The sequence below is a fragment of the Geotrypetes seraphini genome, chromosome 2, assembly GCF_902459505.1.
Source record: "Geotrypetes seraphini chromosome 2, aGeoSer1.1, whole genome shotgun sequence".
Lineage (NCBI taxonomy): Eukaryota > Metazoa > Chordata > Amphibia > Gymnophiona > Dermophiidae > Geotrypetes > Geotrypetes seraphini.
This window is the reverse complement of record NC_047085.1, coordinates 349,351,635-349,374,724: the sequence shown is the minus strand read 5'-3', so window position 1 is coordinate 349,374,724 and position 23,090 is coordinate 349,351,635. Positions and strand designations below refer to the sequence as shown.

General features: G+C 47.5%; 1 protein-coding gene across 7 annotated transcripts in view; it reads right to left on the bottom strand.

The window, feature by feature from the left end:
• UBP1 (upstream binding protein 1) overlaps positions 1-23,090 on the bottom strand; it is a 262,645-nt gene that overhangs the window by 126,607 nt on the left and 112,948 nt on the right. For all 7 annotated transcript variants that reach the window (XR_004538055.1, XM_033930367.1, XM_033930368.1 and 4 more), the window contains 3 exons: positions 9,434-9,540; positions 8,331-8,483; positions 8,098-8,208 (listed from right to left, as the gene is read on the bottom strand). Coding sequence is in view for 6 of the 7 variants with exons in the window: in XM_033930367.1 (XP_033786258.1) it covers positions 8,098-8,208; positions 8,331-8,483; positions 9,434-9,540 (371 nt within the window). In the remaining variant the exon portion in view is untranslated. The remainder of the gene's footprint in view (positions 1-8,097; positions 8,209-8,330; positions 8,484-9,433; positions 9,541-23,090) is intronic.

The following is a 23,090-nucleotide window of genomic DNA, read 5'->3' as shown; positions in this document are numbered from 1 at the left end:
TTGGAATGGGGTACACTGATCTAGTTCTCTGAGGGTGTGTTTTGCTCTATGTCATTATGATTATTATATACTATTTAAAACTTTTTTTCTAATATGCTGCTTTGTAGATAGCTTATTTAATTATTTGTAAGATGATTTGGGCTTGCTAATTTTTTTATATATATATATATATATATATATATTGAGCCCAACGCTGCCGTTTTTCTCCTCTAAAAATCTGTTTTGGAGGGATGACATCATCATTTGGCTTTAAAATGTTAGTTGTTTGAACGCCGCAGCCATCTTGAAAAAATGTGGTCAGGATGTTTGTCGGCAAGCTACAGGTTAGACAGTAGAAGCTTGTAACTATGGCTTGTGATTTATATTGCATTTTTTGTATACTAAATGTGATTAGTTGAAAAGCAATGTTACTTACCGTAACAGTTGTTATCCAGGGACAGCAGGCAGCTATTCTCACTAGTGGGTGATGTCATCCGACAGAGCCCCGATACGGACATCTTGAAAGCATGTCTTGCTTGAAGAAACTTAGAAGTTTCGAGATGCCCGCACCGCGCATGCGCCAGTGCCTTCCCGCCCGATGTACCGGGCGTGTCTCCTCAGTTCAGGTAGCTAGCCTGAGAAGCCAACCCAGGGGAGGTGGGTGGGACGTGAGAATAGCTGCCTGCTGTCCCTGGATAACAACTGTTATGGTAAGTAACATTGCTTTATCCCAGGACAAGCAGGCAGGTATTCTCACTAGTGGGTGACCTCCAAGCTAACCCCAATGGGATGGTGGGAGAGTTGGCAATTTTAAGAGAACAAATTTTGTAACACTGTTTGGCCAAACTGTCCATCCCGTCTGGAAAAAGTATCCAGACAATAATGAGAGGTGAATGTGTGAACCGAGGACCAAGTGGCAGCCTTACAAATCTCCTCAATCGGTGTCGATCTGAGGAAGGCTACAGAGGCTGCCATTGCTCTGACCTTATGGGCTGTGACCTTACAGGGAAGGGATAATCCAGCCTGGGCATAGCAGGAAGAGATACAAGCCGCCATCCAGTTAGAGATGGTGCGCTTCGATACAGGTCGTCCCAACTTGTTTGGATCAAAGGAGACGAAAAGTTGAGGAGCAGTTCTGTGAGGCTTTGTGCGATCCAAGTAGAAAGCTAAAGCACGTTTACAGTCCAGAGTGTGCAAAGCAGCTTCCCCAGGATGAGAATGAGGCTTTGGAAAGAACACTGGAAGCACTATGGATTGGTTGATGTGAAATTCAGAGACCACTTTAGGCAGGAATTTCGGATGAGTACGAAGAACCACCTTGTCATGATGGAATACAGTGAACGGTGGATCCGCCACTAGGGCCTGAAGCTCACTGACCCGGCGAGCAGACGTGAGGGCCACCAGAAAAACCACCTTCCAGGTGAGATACTTAAGTGGAGCCTTGTTGAGAGGTTCAAACGGAGGCTTCATGAGATGAGACAGGACAACATTGAGATCCCAAACCACAGGAGGAGGTTTGATAGGAGGGTTGACATGAAAAAGACCTTTCATAAATCTGGAAACCACAGGATGAGCAGACAAAGGTTTCCCCTGTAGAGGCTGATGGAAAGCCGCAATAGCACTCAGGTGGACTCGTATGGAGGTAGATTTGAGACCAGACTGAGAAAGGTGTAGAAGGTAGTCCAATACAGAAGAAAGGGAAGCTCGCTGAGGTTCCTTGGCATTGGAAATACACCAGGAGGAGAATCTAGTCCATTTTGGGAGTAGCATTGTCGAGTAGCAGGCTTCCTGGAAGCCTCCAAGACCTCCCTCACTGCTTGAGAAAACTGGTGAGGAGTTATGTTGAAAGGAACCAAGCTGTCAGGTGGAGGGACTGCAGATTGGGATGAAGTAGTGAACCTTGATGTTGAGTGAGTAGTGAAGGAAACACTGGAAGAAGTATTGGCTCCCTGCTGCTGAGTTGAAGTAGAAGGGAGAACCAAGGTTGTCTGGGCCACCGAGGAGCAATTAGAATCATGGTGGCATGGTCTGATTTCAACTTGACTAGAGTCTTTTGAATGAGAGGAAAAGGAGGAAACGCATATAGGAAGCGATTCCCCCAACCCAGTAGAAAAGCGTCTGCCTCGAGGCGGAGAGGAGTGTAGATCCTGGAGCAAAACTGAGGCAGCTTGAAGTTGTGGGGGGCTGCAAAGAGGTCTATCTGAGGCGTCCCCCACTGTGCAAATATCTGATGAAGGGGCTTGGAATGGAGAGTCCATTCGTGAGGCTGGAGAAGACGACTCAATTTGTCTGCTAAGACATTGTCTTTCCCCTGAATGTAGACAGCCCTGAGGAAGGTGTTGTGGCGGACCGCCCAATCCCAGACTCGAAGAGCTTCCTGGCAAAGAGGGGCCGAGCCCGTGCCCCCTTGTTTGTTGACATAATACATGGCGACCTGATTGTCGGTGCGAATTAGGACCACCATGTCGTGAAGCAGATGTTGGAAAGCTTGAAGAGCATTGAAGATGGCTCTGAGCTCCAGAAGATTGATTTGATGGAGTCGTTCCGCACTGGTCCAGAATCCCTGAGTGCGAAGACCATCCAGATGAGCTCCCCATGCATAGTTCGATGAATCGGTGGTGAGAACTTTCTGGTGGGGAGGAGAGTGAAACAGTAAACCTCTGGATAGATTCGAAGAGGTCATCCACCAGAGAAGAGACTGCCGTAGAGCAGGAGTGACTACAATGTGGCGGGACAACGGGTCGGACACCTGAGTCCACTGAGATGCCAAGGTCCATTGAGGAATTCTGAGATGTAGTCTGGCAAAAGGCGTCACATGAACTGTGGATGCCATGTGACCCAAGAGGACCATCATGTGTCTCGCTGAGATGGACGGGCGAGAAGACACCGACTGGCAGAGTAGAAGAAGAGCATCCATGCGCTGAGGAGGAAGGAACGCTCGAAGTTGGATGGTATCCAGGACCGCCCCGATAAAGGGGAGAGTCTGGGTGGGCTGAAGATGTGACTTGGGAAAGTTGATTCGAAGCCCAAGTTCTGCAGAAAACAAATCGTAGTCAAGGTCGCCGAAATGACCTCTGGAGCCAACGGGGCCTTGATGAGCCAGTCGTCGAGGTATGGAAACACCTGGAGACCCATGTTCCGGAGTGCAGCGGCCACCACCACCAGACACTTCGTGAAGACTCTGGGCGAAGAGGAAAGGCCGAAGGGAAGCACTCGATACTGAAGATGTAGATGTCCCACCCGAAATCTGAGGAACTTGCGGGAGGCCGGATGAATCGGGATGTGAGTGTAGGCCTCCTTGAGGTCCAGAGAGCATAACCAATCGTTCTGCTCGAGGAGGGGATAGAGAGAGGCAAGGGTCAGCATACGGAACCGCTCCTTGACCAAAAACTTGTTGAGGACTCGAAGGTCCAAAATGGGCCGCAGATCGCCCGTCTTCTTCGGAACCAGGAAATACCGGGAATAAAACCCTTGGTTCTGCTGATCTAACGGGACCGGCTCGACGGCCCGAAGCCGAAGCAAAGCCTGAGCCTCCTGGAGAAGAAGAGCGGTCTGCGTTAAGTTGGAAGGATACTCTCTTGGAGGGTGGTCCGGGGGGACCCGTTGGAAATGAAGAGAGTATCCCTCTCTTACGATGGTAAGGACCCAAAGGTCTGTGGTGATTGACTCCCATCGATGACAAAAATGATGGAGACGACCCCCTATGGGAAAAACAGGGGAAGACAGAACGTCGGTTATGCTCCCTGGAAGAGAGTCAAAAAGGCTGAGTAGCCTTGGGTGCAGCCGGCATCTGAGGCTTCTGCTGAGTCTTCTGCGGAGGCTGTCTCTTCGCAGGCTGTCTCGCAGGAGGAGTCTGCCTCGGTTGATAACGCCGCTGGTAAATTTGAGGCGGTCTAGAGGGACGAGACTGCTGAGGCTTCGGTTTAGGACGCAGAATAGACTGAAAAGACTTTTCATGGTCCGACAGCTTTTTAGTAACAGTTTCTATAGACTCATCAAACAGATCCGCTCCTGCACAAGGTACATTTGCAAGTCTGTCTTGGAGGTTCGGATCCATATCGATGGTTCGAAGCCACGCCAGGCGACGCATGGCGACCGAACATGCCGCAGCTCGAGCCGAGAGCTCGAAGGCATCGTAGGAGGATTGCATCAGTTGAAGACGTAACTGGGACAGGGTCGCCACCACCTCTTCAAACTGGAAACGAGCCTGAGCATCGATGAAAGGAATGAACTTGCGGAGCACCGGCAAGAAGAAATCCAAGTATGACGAGAAGAAAAAGTTGTAATTGAGCACTCGAGTCGCCATCATCGAGTTTTGATAGATACGTCTACCAAACTTATCCATCGTTCTCCCCTCCCTGCCCGGAGGCACGGAAGCGTAGACTTGGGAGGGATAAGAACGCTTGAGAGAGGACTCGACTAGAAGGGACTGATGAGAAAGTTGAGCTCCCTCAAACCCCTTGTGGTGAACGATGCGGTATCGAGCATCTAGTTTACTGGGGACTGCAGGCAGGGAATACGGTGTCTCAAAACAGCGCATGAAAGTCTGGTCCAGCAGCTTATGCAGAGGAAGCCGAAGTGTCTCCGCCGGAGGGTGAGGCAAATGCATGGTGTCCAAATACTCTTTAGAATATTTGGACCCAGTGTCCAAAGTCACATCCAAGTCATCCGCCATCTGTCGGAGAAAGGATGAGAAAGACAGTTGGTCTGCCAAGGCCGGCCGACGAGACGGACTAGAAGAAGTGGAAGCCTCCGGGTCCAGGGAGAGCTGAGATCGGCATGGAGAATAGGAGGTAGATGGTTCCTCGTACTCTGGTCCCTCCGGCTGGGACACATCCGACGAGGAGTACCCCAAACGCTGCATCTTTTTCTGCGGAGACACCTCCGAATGACGTGAGGAGTGCCGAGAAGAGTGCCGAGATCGATGCCCCTCCCGGTAACGGGACGGAGAACGAGATCTTCTATGCATCGATTGATCCTTCGAAGCCTCAAAGGAATGGATAGGGCTCGATGCAGTGGATCGCAGCGGTGGCAGGGATGCGGATTCACGCAGCGCCACCCATGTCTGGTATGGAGTGCGGAAGAACTCCTCCTGCGATGCAGTATGCCCAGGACTACGATTATCATGAGCCGCCCTAGCACCCTGTTGTCGTGGAGGTGTGATGGGCTCCAAAGGCGGCATCTCAGGAAGGGAAGCCCTCCTGGAGGATTCCGCCGCCCTCCGCCGATCCCCCTCGTCGAGCAGAGAGATCGAACGACGAGGAGGAGGGGGAGGGGGCGGACCGCCCCCTGAAACCGGGGTCGGAATCTCACCCTGAATGTTGGCGATAAGCCGGGGTCCCATAGTTTGCATAAGCTCGACAAACTGAGCTTCTAGCAGGGACCGAAGCGAAGCCGATATGGAGGGATCCGCACCGAAAGGGGGTCCTCCTGCACGGTCTTCGCGTTCCTTCATGGCCAAGTGCTTCTGCTTGCTAGCTTTAGGCACTTTGATGACCACGGGAGGGACAGTGGAAGGCGGTACCTGAACCGAGGAGACGGAGGCAGGCGCCGATGCTGAACTCGAAGCTGAAGCCGGAGCAAACGATGCGGGCTTCACGATGCTCGATGCAGGAGTCGCAGATGTAGGTTTCAAATGGACCGGCGAAACCTCAACAGCCGCAGCAGCAGAGATGTCTTTGGCAGTCTCCATCTTGAACATCGACTCCCAGAGCAAGCAGCGCCGCTTAAACGAGCGCGCAGTGAGCGTGGAACAAGGCCGGCACGATTTCGGAACGTGTTCCGGACCAAGACACTGAAGGCAGCGTCGGTGCGGGTCCGTGAGCGAAATCGCACGCTGGCACTTGCTGCACTTTTTAAAGCCGGTGATTGGTCGGGACATAGGCCGGAAAATCGATGCTGCAAGGTCGAAGGCGCTAGGCCGCAGCCACGAGGCCGGCCCGGCCGAACCGCCGGAATAAATAATTTTTAACTTTTTTTTTTTTTTTTTTTAAATAAAATAAAAGTGAAATAAGTTTAAAGAAATAAACAAAAACGCGGGTAAAGAAGGCAAAAAAAAAACCTGAAATTCAGTCAGCGCAGAATGAAGACAAACTTCTCAGCTCCGCGGAAAGAAAAGAACTGAGGAGACACGCCCGGTACATCGGGCGGGAAGGCACTGGCGCATGCGCGGTGCGGGCATCTCGAAACTTCTAAGTTTCTTCAAGCAAGACATGCTTTCAAGATGTCCGTATCGGGGCTCTGTCGGATGACATCACCCACTAGTGAGAATACCTGCCTGCTTGTCCTGGGATAATGTTATTTATTCACAGGGAGTGAGCCTTGAAAAGGCAGGAAGCAAAACATGTTGGCTTTTCTATCCAGCTTTCAAGACCACACAATACAGCTAAGTGCTGTTTACATCAGTGTTCTTGAACTGCCGGTACGTGGACCGGTTTCAGTCCACAGAAATTTCCTGCCGGTCCGCAGGGCCAGCACATGCATCGGGCCCCAGACAGTGCTCTTCAGCCGCCAGTTCATGGTGTGATCGATGCAGCGTTGTCTTCGGGCCAGCTCCCTCTTCCTCAGTGCTGCAGTGCATAAAGCCGTGGGCAGAGGCTCCTACGCACGTCCTGTGCCTGAACCAGAAGTCTTCTCTCTGATGTCGCAACGTCAGAGGGAAGGCTTCCAGATGAGGCGCGGACGCGCGATGAGCCGCTGCCCACGGCTTTGTGCACTGCAGCACTGAGGAAGAGAGAGCTGGCACAAAGATAACACCGGTGGGGTTGGGGGGTGGGGGGCAGGCCAGAAGGCAAGGCACAGCATGGAGAGAGACAACAACGATAGGGGGAATAATTTTATTTTTTAGTTTAGTGATTGATTTACATCTGCTGTCTGTTCAGGAAGAAATGCATTTGTTTCTTTTCCTCTGGGGTTGAACTGCATGCAGAGTATTGCATCTTAGGGTTTGTTTGTATATATTAGTACTTTTAGGGCTTCTTTTACAAAGGCACACTAAGCGTTTTAGTGCAGATTTAGCGCACGCTGAATCAACGCATGTGCTAACCGCTAACGCGTCCATAGTATAACATGCACCTGTCAACGTTTAGCGCATGTTTAGCACGCAATATTCACCGCGTGCTAAAAAGCATAGCACACCTTTGTAAAAAAGGGGGTTAGTTTTTGGGCCTGTATTTGCATGGGGTTATCTGGGTTCTGGTAGGAATGAATACTAAGAAGCATACAGTGTGCTTTGTGTAGTTTAATTTGTGGTTACCATTATGTGTTGTAAATATGATTATATTGTGTGTGTGTGTGTATATATGAAAAATGAATGGAAAAAATGGTGTTACAGTCTTTTATGGGGCATTGTCTGGGGCGGAGATTGGGTGGAGATGGGCGGGCTCTGGCCCACGACTTAGCCCAGTGTTCTTCAACTGCCAGTCCGCAGACTGGTGCCGGTCCACAAAATTATTTTATTTCTGCTGGTCCATAGGTGTCAAAAGGTTGAAGAACACTGGTTTACACCACCTACAACTTTATAAGTTACAAACTTGTTACAATTTTATGCTGCTTTGAGTCTGGATAGAACCAGTGAGGAGACGGCACATAGAGCTTAGGACAATGAGTGATGATGATATGAGTCTTGAGTGGTGTCTCTGATGTTCTTAAGTCTCCTGGTGAAATATTAATACTTAAGACTGATATTTGATGGGTATATGATAACTGTCTTAAGGAAAATAAATAATAAAGAAGTGATCCCAATAAATAAGGAAAATAAATAATAAAAAAAAGTGATCCCAAATAAATTTTTCAACATTTGAAAGGTTTTTAGATCTATACATGAAATCTTAAACTGGAATCTCAAACTCCCAGCTACCCATTACAAAATCAGAAAGTAAGCTTCCAAATGAACATGCATATCACTACCTATTTCTTTCCAAATTCCTTAAGCCCTATATAATTTATTAATAAAATTTTTACAATTCGAGCCTTCTCTCCTCCTTTCCCTTATCCCACCCACAAAAGCTAACACGAAAGACATGGTTTCTGTTTCTTACAGATATTATCTAATATTTTGATGCACTATGGTTGCAACTTTGGTAAAACAGGAAAGGCACATCGGTTCCATTTGATTACCTCTGTGAGGACTGTGGTGTCATATGAAGTCTGATACTTCTCTCTCTCTTGAGCAGTCCTCTTCTCCATCTTCTCTCTGTCTGTTTTCTGTTTCCTGTCTGCTCCTTTTGGCTAGACAAATGAAGATCTAAATAAACAAAAACTTCCAAGGAATTGCAAGTTCTTGAGAATATCAAAGCTCTAGCATATGTTAAAAAGTGAGGCTTCAAATGCGGTGCTATTTCTTCTTTTACCTTAAAAACTTTGATTTGGCAGCTGGCTGAGTAAAGGTGATCTGTGTATTCTCCATTTTCATTTTGCTTAAATGTGTCTGCTTGAATCCTAAATGGTACACCTTTCTCTCCTCCATGCTTTCGAAGGGTAAATTCTGTGCTGATGCAGTGTACCTACAAAAACAGTATTGCCATGTCATCCTACTTCTGTTTGCCTATAAATAAAACACACTTCTATATGGAACTGTCCCTATACCGTGCTCAAGGCCAGACTATCTGAGAAACTAAATTGCAGAAGTCCTCTTTTGACCACATCTTGCTGGATAAAGCAGAAACCGTTCAGTAACAGCTGCCATGCAAGAAGTTTTTACCAAAAAATGAAAGACACTTAACAGGCTGAGGGCAAAGTAGAATATGTAACACATGAAAAATACTAAAAGATTTAATTTTTGTTTTCAACAAGTTAGAATGGGATTTTCAATGTCCACAGAGCAAACAGGACCTTGAATGGCCTCATCTTTAAGATGGCATGTTAGCGCTGATTCAGTTTTAACTTAAACACACACACACACACCCTACACCAGCTACAATTTTCAGCAGTCCTTGCAGATCACCCATCAAAGCAGTAACAAGTACTGATGTTGCTTAGCTGTACAGATTTAGACTGGAGCACAACATGGTATAAAATAATAAATTTATTGTCTAACTTGTGTCTTAAAAAAGTAGCATAAAATGTTTCAGGCAAATCATATGGTTTAGTGAATTATCACTAAATACTGAAAGTCCACAGATCTAAAGCTTTAAAAACCTTGGATTTCATACATTTTCAATCTCTAAAGTGTTTTATTAAGGACACCCAATATTGATGGCTCTTGAGCATGGCCATGTTCTTCTGTATTAAGGGGTTCTTCTCAAAAACGTTTCCATCTTTTAACAAAATGATAAAAAAGTACCATGGCTGGGGCTAAGTGAATGGGCCAATAAATCAAGTTTAAGAACTATTACATTACGCTTTCCTGTACCACCATGAGGCTGAGAACATGCACAAAACATTAAAAGCTTGTCTTGCTTGTGCTAATATAAAAATATGGCATTTAAAACGATAAAACATCCAAACTTGAGACCTGAATAAAGGCAGATGAGCGTTTTGATGGGTCCCAGAGAAATTCAATAGCATTGAGTTGACCTGGATTTGTCCTTGGCTCAATAATTCCAACAGACAATGGAATATCTGCAACGGTTGATAAACATTCACAATTAGTTACTTAGCTAGGCATTAGTAAAGCAGAGGATTAAATAGACACCTTTTTTAAAAAAATGCTCATCTACCTTAAATTTATTTCTCAGCATAACAACTGACAGTTAACATCTAGTGAGGCTCATGCCAATCAATTAAAAACATAACTCGGCATAGGATGAGCCCAATGATTAAGGGGGCAAGCAGAGAACCAGCTCCTTGTCACCTTAGGCAAGTCACTTAACCCTCCATTGCCTCAGGTACAAACCTAGATTGGAAGTGCTACAGGGACAAATACCTACTGTACCCAAATATACACCACATATAATTTTCAGGCTTATAGGCAGTAAATAAGCAAAAAATAAAACTAAACACACAGCCAGCCACTGTGCTCAACATAGAGAGAACACTTTGGAGAAGCATCTTCCACAGAAGCCACATTTGTCCATGGTTTGAGATGAAGCTGAAAAACACACTCAGAGCCAAAACAAACTTTCTTAAAAAAAAAAAAATATATATATATATATATATAGCAAGTTAGGTAGCTACAAAATGATCCTATTTTGTGCATTATTTAGGACTCCAGAGATAAGAAAAAAGCCAACAAAAAATTATGACTAAGGCATGACCATGATTGCTTTTAATACTGGTTTAATGAAGCTATATGACCCATTTACAAGCTTTCTGAAGTCCTTCCTTACATTTTGGGTGAAGGTGGCACTGAAAAATCACAAAGCTAATCTCAACAGTAAATCAGAGTTACTTATCGTTAACAGGTGCTATCCGGGGACAGCAGGCAGATATTCTTACATGTGGGTAACGTCATCCATAGAGCCCAGCACAGACAGTGCAAAGTGCATCACTTCAAGCCTCTGAAACTTCCACACTGCCCGCACTGTGCACACATGCACCCCCCCCCTCCCACCCCAGCTTGCAGTTCCTCAGTTTCATAGACAAACTAAGAGGCTAAGCAGCATATTCTCGCATGTGGGCTCCCAGGTCTCCGAAGTGGGATGGAGGGAGTGTTGGCAATAAAGAGGAAAATAAATTCTATAACACTGCTTGGCCGAATTTGCCATCTCATCTGGAAAAGGTATGAACTGAGGACCGAGTAGCTGCTTTGCAAATATCTTCAATGGGAGTAGAAAAATAAAAAGCAACTGATGCTGCCATTGCACAGACTTTGTGTGCTGTAACACGTCCCTCGAGCTGCAGCCCAGTCTGAGCATAGCAGAATGAAATGCAGGCCGCTATGTAAAAAATAGTTCTTTTGGTTACAGCAAGGCCCGATCTGTTAGAATCAAAAGAGACAAGCAGTTGATGTGAAGACCTTTAAGGCTTAGCCTTGTAAATAAGCCAAGGTCCATTTACTGTCCAAAAGTATGATGAGCTGTTTCTCTGGGATGAGAATGAGGCTTTGGAAAGAAAACTGGCAATAAAATGGATTGATTGAGGCGAAAATCCGTGACTACCTTAGGAAGAAATTTTGGATGAGTTCAGAGAACTACTTTGTCATAATGAAACACTGTAAAGGATGGAACACTGTAAAGGATGGATCACAAACAAGTGGTTGAAGTTCATTCACTCAACGAGCAAAAGTGACAGATTAAAAAGACCACTTTTCAAGTAAGAAACTTAAGATGAGAAGTTGCCAAAGGTTCGAATGCCAGCTTCATAAGACTGGCAAGAACCACATTAAGATGCCAGACAACTGGAGGAGGCTTCAGTGGAGGTTTGGAATTATAAAGTCCCTTCATAAACCAAGCAACAATGAGATGGAGTGGCAAGAGGTTTAGTACTGAAAGGAGTATGGACAGCAGTAATAGCACTGAGATGCACTCTAACTGAAGTTGTTTTGAGGCCAGAATTAAATAAGTGGAGAAGGCAATCTAAGATGGAAGAAACCAATGACATGGATAGCTCCAGATGGTGGAGAGCACACCATGCAGTAATGCAAGTCCACTTAAGTCGATAACATTAATGAGTAGAAGGCTTCCTAGAAGCCGCTATAATAGCTTGCACCAATTCAGAAAGGTTAAAGTCTGAAGGAGTTAGGTGCAGAGATACCAAGCTGTCAGGTGTAGGGAGTGCAGACTGGGATGCAACAGAGATCTGTTATTCAGAGTGAGCAGAGATGGAAAGATCTGAAAGGTATAATGGAAAACCATGCTTATCTGGGCCATAGAGGAGCTATTAACTATTAAGATCATGGTGGCTAGTTGCTGGTTTTTTTTTGGGGGGGGTTTGTAATCATTTTTATTAACGAGTCAACAAGAGAAACAGATAGCTTGCAGAATACAAGCAAGCACACAATTGCAAACTACAAAAGCTTACAATGATCATCACCAAGAAACTTAATACAGCAAGAAGATACAAGACCAGGCAAGAACAAAAAATAGCCCATATCCACCAGTGACTCCATTTTTTTTGCGAGTGGGAAAAACATAGTCAACCTACTCCCTGCAGCATCATGCAAAAAGACAGACACACCTTGTCACCCAAGCCAACCACTCAAACAGACACACTCCATTCACCCCCCGCAATCACACACCCCCTCCCTACCCTCCTCCAAGTTGGGAGACCAGAGGCAACCGCAGGAACACCGCCCACAAGGCCAAGTTGCTGTTTGAGTTTGACTAACATCTTGAGGGTGAGAGGAATTGGTGGAAAGGCATACAATAACTTTTTTGTTCAATCCAGAAAAAATGCATCCGCTTCCAGATGATGAGGCGAGTACCATATGAAGCAGGATTGTGGCAACTTGCGGTTGTGGGGGGAGACAAAACATGTCTATCTGAGGAGTCCTCCAAAGTGAGAATAGGTAACACACAACTCTAGAGCTGAGAGCTCATTTGTAACAAAGGCATCGAAGGACGATCTTACCATGTTTGAAGTAGATTTTGAGTACGGTCTTGGAATTCAGTAACTTGTCCGATGGAAGGTACTGTTCAAAATCTGGCAACTTCTTAATGAGTTGTTTCAAATAGGTCATATAGAAGTTGTAGTTAAGTACTCTACTTGTAAACATTGAGTTCTGGAACAGACGTCTACCAAATTTGTCCATCATACAGCTTTCATGACCTGGTGGCGCCAAAGCATAGACCCTGGAACTAGATGACTTTTTAAGAATGGACTCAACTAGTAATGATTGATGAGATAACTGTGATTTATCAAATCCTGGATAAGATTGAATCCTGTAAATTAAGTCAATTTTTCTAGGAGCAGATGGAATGAAAAGGGGAACCTCCTAGTTCTCAAAGAGCTTCCTTGAGGAGTGTATGCAAGGGTAACTTCAAGAGCTCTTTTGGATGTTCATCAAAGTCCACAGCCTCTAGTAACTCTGCTCTAGGCTCCACATCAGATTTGAGCTTAACTGGTAAATCACTGCCAAGATATCTCTGATACACTTTGTAAATAAGAGACCCTCTGGTGTAGAACTACACCTTGGTGGAGGGGGAGACGGGTCTGATAGAATTCCATACGACTCTGGTGCAGATAATGTAGGCTCCCCGCTGCTGCCAGGAGTTGGTGAAGAATAATGTTTTCTGAAATGAGAAGTTTGATGAGTTGAAGAACAGTGAGAATGCCAACTCCGATAACATCAGTATCAATCTGAAGATGACGAGGAGGTAGAACAATGATGAGTGAAAATATGTAGACCTATGCCAAGGAAAAATGGTCCTAAGCTGCTGCCAAGGCAACGGGGAACTGGATAGTCTTGACGTTTTCTTGCTTTCAGATGGAGGAGCATCAGTGTCAGGCATCAATGTCCGTCAATGCTTTGACGCATAAACGGAGTTAGCATCTTTGGGCCACTGTGTACTATGCTCAGACTATGCCAGTACCGAGGGAGTGAGAGTTAGCATTGGTGCTGAATGCAGTCGAAGAAGGTCCTTCATCTCCTTCAGAAAGAACTCACAGCTGATGTGGAATAACCGGTACTGGTACCATTGGCTCAACTGCCAGTTCCATTGGTGCTACAGGTCGATGAGGGATGGGCTACGTCAATGAGGATACCCTCCCCGTAGGTGACACACCTGCACTGAGGGAGATCATTGGTGTTGGCATTCGGCATGCACCAAGGCACCCAATGCTGAAGATGCCTGCGACACTGATGTGGTAGTGGAAGGCTTCTTAGCAGGTCTACCCAATGCCTATGGAGAAGAAGATGCCAGTATCTTTTTCGGTACTTATGGCATCGATGAATCTCCAGAAGCCATCACTGGTCCAAAAAGCTTCTCTTGTTAAAGCTGTCAAACCTTGAGGGAGCGTTCCTGAAGAGAAGAGCGAGAATTAAAATCATCCACCTGGTGGTCCAGGCCCAGACACTGAACGCACCAGTTATGGGGATCAGTGACCAAGATATGCCGTTGGCACTGGGAACACTTTTTAAAACCGCTGAATGACTTCGACATGGACGGAAAAATTTGCACTGTGAGGTCGAAGGAGTCAATTTTTGACTAAACACGAAGACCTGAAGGCCGTTAAAAGAAAAGAATAGGAAAAAAATAGAAGAATTTGGGTTTTTTTAAAATATAAACTAGAAATTAGTATGAAGAAAATTTAGACGAAAGAACAAAAAAGAGCAACAAAAAAAAATGTTCACTAGGAAGGTAATGCAGTCAAAGTCTAAACAAACTTCTTTGCTCCGCAGAGAACGAAAAACTGAGGAACCGCGAGCAGTTGCGCGTGTGCGGTGCAGGCAGTCTGGAAAATTCAGAGCCCGAAGTGATAGTGCACTTTTGAACCGTCCGTGCAGGGCTCCGTGGTTGATGTCACCCACATGTGAGAATATGCTGCTTGCTTGTCTAAGGATAATAGTCATTGTCTGCAAGGCTTCATGTAGTAAGCTTGAAACGTGGACTATCTAATAAGGCACGTGAGAAACACAAACATGCTTAAGGAAGGGGTCCTTAAGGGGTCCTAAAAAAATAAAATAATGGAAACCAATTAGGAGTTCGATCACTTAAGAGTCTTAAGGACCAATCCTCAAAACTTACTGTGCCTTAAACATTCGATGTTAAACCAGTTCTAACCAGTTTAGCATACAAGCATTTAAGCTTTCGATGCACAAAATGGCTCTGTGCGGTCTTTTCCATGCCCCATTAACAGCCTCTGAAAATAGTATGGTAATGTGGTACATTGAGATAATTAATATTAAAATGAGCACTCTGGGCAATGCCCAGACATTGCTGGGTGATGAATAAAAGGAAGCGCCAACCTTTAATGCTCCAAAATTACTGGCAGGTCTGGAGGTGCCAGTAGTGTTGAACAACATGTATTAAAAGTGTATACCGGCAAATCTGGGACTGCTGATTGCATTAAAAGTGTTTAAAAAAAAAAGCATATATATCCTGCTCTGCCCAGGATGGAGCAAAGGAAGATCGTTCCTGCCACAATTCACCATTGGACTACCAGGGAAACTAAAGGTACAAGGGGAGGCGGGAAAGAGATAATAATAAGAATTGGCTGGGACAGGAGGTGGGAGGTATCTCTCTTGTCTCGGCCACCGATGGACCACCAGGTCTCAGGCAGGCACAGCAGAGACCTGCAAACAGGTTTGCGAGGGGGGCTGGTCTATGACAACCCAAATATAAAACAGACCCCCCTCATTTTTGGGCCCAAAAATCTAGGTTTATATTCAAGTATATAGGGTAAGACTTTCCCCTCCCTCCTCCTTTGGTGGTGGTAGGGAATCTTATCTACTGTAGCTTCTTTGGATCTTGATTTACTAAGGCTTTTTTCTGTATTCTATGTCTAAGGGAGAAAAAAAGCAAGCTTTATAAGACCTATAAAATAATCCTACAGGCCATTATTAAAGATAAAGCCTGCAGCCTTGCTCCCCATCCAGTTTCTCTCCCAATCCCACCTATTACTCAGTCTCGCTGTTCGCCACTAAAACCCAGTCATTAACTAATCTATTTTTAAAATTTAGCTTGCACTTTTTGAAGTAGCAGCTCAACAAGATTTAGCACAATTCTCCCCTACCAGTCTCCTCCCCTCTCCATTCTAACCTCCCTTAAATCAGTCTCCCTTCCATCCTAGTTAGCCTTCACCATTTAGAAAACCAATTACCACCTCCAGCTGTTATGACTAGTTTTGGAGTGGTTTGGGGCCTGTAGGCTATAGGGAGATAGACTAAATTTAAAAACTTTGCTACATAGTTGTCTGGACCAGACCTGAATTGTTGTTTTTTTGTTTTGTTTTTTAATTAACCCCCCCCCCCCCCCCTTTTTTTTTTTTTTTTTTTTTTTTACAAAATCCTGAAAGCAATTTTTAGTGCAGGCCAGTGCACTGACTGCTCTGTGCTGCTCCCAATGCTCTTAGGAACTCTATGAGCGTTGGGAGCAGCGCAGAGCATTCAGTGCATCAGCTGGTGCTAAAAACCGCTTTTGTAGTTTTGTAAAAGGGGAGGGGTGGGGGGTAAGCTGGTGTACTAAAGAACACTGCATTGTGGAGCTGGACTGTGTTATTCTAGGTGAGATCATTTAGGTCATGATGATCTTGGACAATTGTGCCCACCCATGAAAGTAGTCAGAGAGAGTAGGCCTGCTGAGACTTCCCCTTGATGGGCCTATCAGAGAATGTGTTGTGTATGCTTAAACTTACTAGGCCTTTGCATCAGAGGACAAATTCCCATGACTTAATCCTTATTAAGATGGACCAATCATGAATTACCAAGCTCCATTACAGCCATATTAGCTTGTCAATAGCCAATGAAAAACTTATCATTAATGGCTGTGGAAACCAATATAACATGAGATTTCCTGGATATTAGCCAGTAAGAGTGAGCGTGAGGGAATAAGAGCCAGAATGTAAGCGTGTATGTGAGAGTGAGTGTGGGAAAGTGAAGCCAGAGAGAGTTAGGAGAATGACAGAATGTGAGAGAGAATTGGTGACCTCTAGCCCAGTAGAAGGGGGCCTGGAAAGATGTGCCATGATGAATGATACTTCATCAATGGGAAGGAGGGGGAGGGGTGAGCAAGGATCTCCCCCAACCCAAGCAAAGGTGAGAACGTTCTATTCAAATTGAGCTAACATCAGAAATGCTGCCACAGTGAAATTCCGTTTTAAAAATCAGACTTTTTAAAGCAGTCCTAGCCTTGACAGCAGCTAACAAAGTTTAAGACCAATATGTGGTATTGATTGTGTGGAAACATTAAACATAGCATCTTACTAAGACACAGAGACTAAGGTCCATATTCCATAAATGGTGCCTAAGTGCAAAACGCCATTTAAAAGAACTTTTAAAACAAAATGTCAAGGTGCCTAATGGCGCTAAAAATACCAGCATCAGAAAGCACAGTTACTTACCGTAACAGGTGTTATCCAGGGACAGCAGGCAGATATTCTCTACATGTGGGTGACGTCATCCACAGAGCCCCATTGTGGACAGCTTTTCAAGCAAACTTGATTGAAGATCTTAAAGTTTGTTTGTGCCTTCCCGCTCAGTTAGAGAGCGCATCTCCTCAACGTGCTCCTCAGTTCAGATAGCTAGCAAAGAAGCCAACCCAGGGAGGTGGGAGGGTTGCGAGAATATCTGGCTACTGTCCCTGGATAACACCTGTTACAGTAAGTAACTGTGCTTTATCCCAGGACAAGCAGGCAGCATATTCTCTACATGTGGGTGACCTCCAAACTAACCAGGATGGGACAGTGGGAGAGTTGGCAATTTAGGAGAACAGATTACGTAAAATCGACTGGCCGAACTGGCTGTCGCGCCTGGAGAAAGTATCCAGACAGTAGTGAGAGGTGAATGTATAAACCGAGGACCAAGTGGCGGCCTTACAGATCTCCTCAATAGGCGTGGACCTGAGGAAAGCGACAGACGCCTCCATCGCTCGGACTTTATGCCCCTTGACCCGACCCTGCAGCGGGAGACAAGCCTGAGCGTAGCAGAAGGAAATACAAGCAGCCAACCAGTTGGACAAGGTATGCTTGGAAACAGGACGCCCCAACGAATTAGGATCAAAAGATATGAAGAGTTGAGGAGCCTTGCGATGAGACTGGGTGCGTTGCAGGTAGAAAGACAATGCCCTCTTACAGTCAAGAGTGTGAAGCGCCACCTCTCCAGGATGAGAATGGGGCTTAGGGAAAAACACCAGAACAATGGACTGGTTGAGGTGGAAATCCAAAACCACCTTAGGCAAGAACTTAGGATGGGTACGAAGGACCACCTTGTCATGATGAAAAACAGTAAAAGGCGGGTCTGCAACCAGAGCTTGCAGCTCATTGACTCTACGAGCAGACGCGAGGGCAATCAGAAACACCACCTTCCAAGTGAGATACTTCAGATGAGTCTTATCAATGGGTTCAAACGGAGGTTTCATCAACTGAACCAGAACCACATTAAGATCCCAAACCACAAGGGGGGCTTGAGTGGAGGATGGACATTGAAAAGGCCCTTCATAAAATCGGGAAACCACCAGATGGAGTGAGAGCAAATTCACATCAATCAGCTGATGAAAGGCAGCAATTGCACTGAGGTGGACTCAAACAGAAGTCTATTTGAGACCAGATCGAGACAAGTGCAGCAGATAATCCAGCATGGAGGACAAGGAGGCAGACAGCGGCTCCACGCGATGCGTAGCACACCACGCAGCAAACCTAGTCCATTTTGGGGAGTAGCATTGTCTAGTGGAACTCTTCCGAGAGGCCTTGAAGACATCCCGCACCGACTGCAAAAAACAGAAGGAGGGAGTCAGGTGGAAAGGAACCACGCCGTTAAGTGTAGAGTCTGCAGATTGGGATGCAGCAGCGAACCTTGGCTCTGAGACTGCAGAGAAGGAAATACAGGCAGAAGCAGAGGCTCCCTGGCACTGAGTCGGAGGAGAAGGGAGAACCATGGCTGTCTGGGCCACCAAGGAGCTATCAAAATCATGGTGGCGTGGACTGACTTGAGTTGAACGAGAGTCTTCAGAATTAGAGGAAATGGAGGGAACGTGTAGAGGAACCATCCCATCCAATCTAGAAGGAAAGCATCTGCCTCAAGACGATCCGGGGAGTAAATCCTGGAGTAGAAGCGAGGCAACTTGTGATTGAGGGACGAGGCGAACAGATCTATCTGCGGCGTCCCCCATCGAGCAAACACCTGACGCAGAGTCGAGGAGTGGAGCGACCATTCGTGTGGCTGGAGAAGGCGACAACCTGTCCACCAGGCAGTTTTGCACGCCTTGAATGTAGACCGCTTGAAGGAAGATGTAGTGGCATATCGCCCACTCCCAGAGCAGAAAAGCCTCCCGGTAAAGAGAAAGGGAACCCGTATCCCCCTGCTTGTTCACATAATACATCGCCACCTGGTTGTCCGTGCGCACCAGGACCACGCGATCCCGAAGCAAATGCCGATAGGTTACCAAAGCATTGTAAATGGCCCGATGCTCCAGCAGGTTGATGTGGCAGCAACGATCGGCGCTCGACCAAAGACCCCGAGTCTTGAGGCTGTTGAGGTGAGCCCCCCAGGCATATGCAGAGGAGTCCGTTGTTAGGACCTTCTGCGGCGGGGGCATGAGAAAGAGAAAACTTCTGGAAAGATTGGAAGAGAGCGTCCACCAGCGGAGCAAACGTTTCAAGGAGGGAGTCACCGCAATGTGCTGAGATGTGGGATCCCGGTCCTGTCTCCACTGGGATGCCAGGGTCCACTGAGGCACTCGGAGGTGAAGTCTGGCAAAAGGGGTCGCATGAACGGTGGAGGCCATGTGTCCCAACAGGATCATCATCTGTTTGGCCGAGGCATGAAGGGAGACCTGCTGGCACAAGTGAATGAGGGCGGCCTGCCGAGGCTGAGGCAGAAACGAGCGGAGGCGAACCGTGTCCATCACCGCCCCTATGAACTGCAGAGACTGAGAGGGGCACAACTGGAACTTGGGGAAGTTGACCTCGAAGCCGAGATGCTGAAGGAACATAATAGTCTGTTGGGTCACTGAAATAACCTCCCGCCGTGACAGTGCCTTGATGAGCCAGTCGTTGAGGTATGCGAACACTTGAAGACCCTGTGACCGCAGGGCCGCCGCCACCACCACGAGGCACTTTGTGAAGACCCGTGGGGACGAAGCAAGCCCTAACGGGAGGACCTGATACTGCAGGTAAAGGTCTCCCACCTGAAAGTGAAGGAACCTGCAAGAGGCCGGGTGGATTGGGATGTGAGTGGAGGCCTCTTTCAGGTCCATTGAGCACAACCAGTCCCCTTTGTCCACCAGGGGATACAACGTGGGAAGAGAAAGCATACAGAACTTTTCCTTGACCAGGAACTAGTTCAGCACCTGGAGGTCCAGGATCGGGCGCAGGTTCCCGGTCCTTTTGGGGACTAGAAAGTACTGGGAGTAGAACCTGGTGCCCCGCTGACCCAAAGGGACCTCCTCCACCGCCCGAAGGTGAAGGAGGGCATGAGCCTCCTGGAGAAGCAAGGGGAATTGCAACCGGTTGGAATGACATTCTTTTGTGGGCAAGTCCGGAGGCGTCGTCCAGAAATGAAGGGAATACCCCTCTCTGATGATGGAGAGGACCCAGTTGTCTGAAGTAATCAGTTCCCAGCGGCGACAAAAGGCGCTGAGGCGGCCCCCGATAGGCAGAGAAGGTTCGAGGGCGGAGGGGGCCGGCCCGCTGCGACAGGGATAGTCATAAGGACGGCGCAGGCTTAGCTGCTGCAAGGGTCTGAGGCTTTTGAGGGACCCTCTGCTGCTGCTGACGCTGAGGTGGCGGCCTGGAAAAAGCCGGCGTGGACTTCTGTGGGTAGCACCAGGGAGGCAACTTGTACGACTTAGGAGGCGCAGGCTTCACTTTAGGTCTGACCAAGGAGGCGAAGGAGAGTTCATGCTCGGAGAGGTGTTTGGTGGCCGCCTCGATGGAGTCGTCAAAGAGCTCGTTGCCTAAGCATGGGAAATTCGCCAGACGGTCCTGTAGATTTGGGTCCATGTCAACTATGCGGAGCCAAGCTAGGCAGCGCATGGCTACCGCAAAGGCGGAGACCCTCGAGGAAAGTTCAAAGGCATCATATATATAAAGGCAAATCTGCGACAGCGTATCCAGCAGCCAGCTAAATTCAGTCCAGCTATGGATAGCCAAATCATCCTGAAAAGAGGGCATGGATTTGATGCAATGTTTGAGATAGGATGTAAAAGTAAAATTGTAATTCAGAACTCTGTTCGCCATCATCGAATTCTGGTACAGGCGCCTGCCAAACTTGTCCATAGTCCGGCCTTCCCGGCTAGGCGGGACTGCCGCGTAGACCTTGGAAGGATTAGACTTCTTTAAAGAAGACTCCACCACCAAGGACTGGTGGGAGAGCTGAACCTTTCCAAACCCCTTACATAGGACTGTCCGGTACCTAGATTCCATCTTTGACGGAATGGCCGGAATGGCGTAAGGTGTCTCCAAATTCCGGAAGAAAGTCTACTGCAAGACCAGATTCAGGGAGAGGCGAAGGGATTCCTTCGGTGGATAAGGAAGCTCCATCTCCTCCAAATATTCCCGGGTATACCTGGATTCCAACTGGAGATCCAGTTGTAGCGCCTTGCCCATGTCCAGCACGAACCTGGTGAAGGAGGAAGGCTTGCCCGCAGAACGCCCTCCAAGGGGCGAAGCCGAGTGGGACTTCGGGGCAGCAGAGTATGAGGGGAAGCTTCCCTTGAGTACTGCGCCTGCAAGTCAGTGTCCATAAGCAAGAACTTCGATGAGGCCCCGCTGAGGGAACGAGGGGGAGTCGACGACAGCTTGCGCTTAGAGAGCCTGGAAGGCGAGGACCCGAGGGTCCGAGGGAAGGAGACCCGGGGAGCCCGCCTCGGTGAGCCTCGGGAAGAAGAGACTTTCCGATGCGTCAGGGAGGTGGGAGTCTTCGACCTTGAAGCCCCTCGGCTCAGAGACCGAGACAGCATGGGAGAGCGGCGAAGACGAGGGTCAGACAGTACGAGGTCCAACAGCTGGATGGACCCCGTAGTGCAAGGAACTGGCGACCTACCCTGTCTCGGAGGAGAATCCCTGGGCCGTCTGGCAGACCGCTGCCTCGAAGAAGTACGTTTAGGCCAGTGCTTCAAACGAGGTCGGGCGGCAGGGGAAATCCGCCTCGATGGAGTAGGTGAGGAGTCACACGAGGACAAGCGGCGGGACCGACGCACCTTGCCTCGAGAGCCCTCGGCGCGACGCCCAGGCTGGTCAACAACGAGCGAGGTCGAGGCAAGCTGAGCCAAAGCAGAGGAGATCTGCGAGGTTAAGATAGCCTTAAGCATATCCTCGAACATCGGCATCGAGACCAAAGGATTTGGACGAACTGGTGCATCGAGGGCGACCTCGATGTAGAGTATTCCCGTAATGTGGAAGCACGCTTAGGAGGAGGTCTCGCAGAGGCCAGCAGGACTACACTCACTGCCTGGGTGGCCAGAGACTCCGAGGACGGCTTCTTCGATAGCTGAGCTGAACCTGAAGGAGAAAGAGGAGACTTACCCGAGTTCGAGGACTTCGAAGCCGGAGCAGCCGAGGCCTTCGAAGTCGAGGGAGACATGCTCGGGGGCCAAGGTCGAGGCTTTATCCATGGTGAAGAGTTCCAAAATCTTGGCCCGTTGTTGACGAAGAGCCCGAAGTTGGAGGGTGGCACAACGAGGGCAAGAGTCTGTAGGGTGATCAATACCTAGACAAAGTATACACCAACGGTGCGGATCTGTGATTGAGATCACCCGACTGCACTGCGTGCACTTCTTGAAACCGGTAAGAGGCCAGGACATAAGGCAGGAAAAAAAGGCCGCGGCCACGCGAGGCCAGGCGGCTTAGGAAAAAACCGGGTCCCGGTCACGATCGATGAAATTAAAATTTATTTATTTATTTATTTTTTTAAACAGAAAAGATGTGGGCACAACGACTTCCGATGAAAACAATAAAAGAAGGCGTGGTGCAAGAAAGGCACTTAGATTCGCAGAGCAGAGAGACAGGGCTTTCTGGCTCCGCGGAAAACTAAGAACTGAGGACCACGTTGAGGAGACGCACCCTCTAGCTGAGCGGGAAGGCACACGCATGCGCGGTGCAGCACGAGCAAACTTTAAGATCTTCAATCAAGTTTGCTTGAAAAGCTATCCGCAACGGGGCTCAGTGGATGACGTCACCCACATGTAGAGAATATGCTGCCTGCTTGTCCTGGGATAATCACGTTTACATATGCCCTTTTATGATGCCTAATGTCACTGTAGGCATAGCTAATGCTGGAAGAGGCATCAGGCGCGATTCATATCAAAGGCAGGCGCAGGAAATGTAGGCCTTGAAAACTCTGGCCTACATGTTCAGCGCCTACCTTTCCCAAAGGCACAATTCTAATAGTGCCGCCACGAATTTGACATGCAATCTGCAGCTGCTTTTAAGGCGGCTGTTTATAGAATCTGGGCCTAAGTTCCTACATATTTCTTTAATCTGACCTCCATTAAGATTGTTAACCTGTTACTATTAATTTGAACTATATAAAATCAATACTTTACATTACATTGATGTCTTCTATCCCACCAATACCTTTCAGTTCTAGGCGATTTACAACAAGAAATTAGCCTTGGCATTCCCAGGGTGATTAC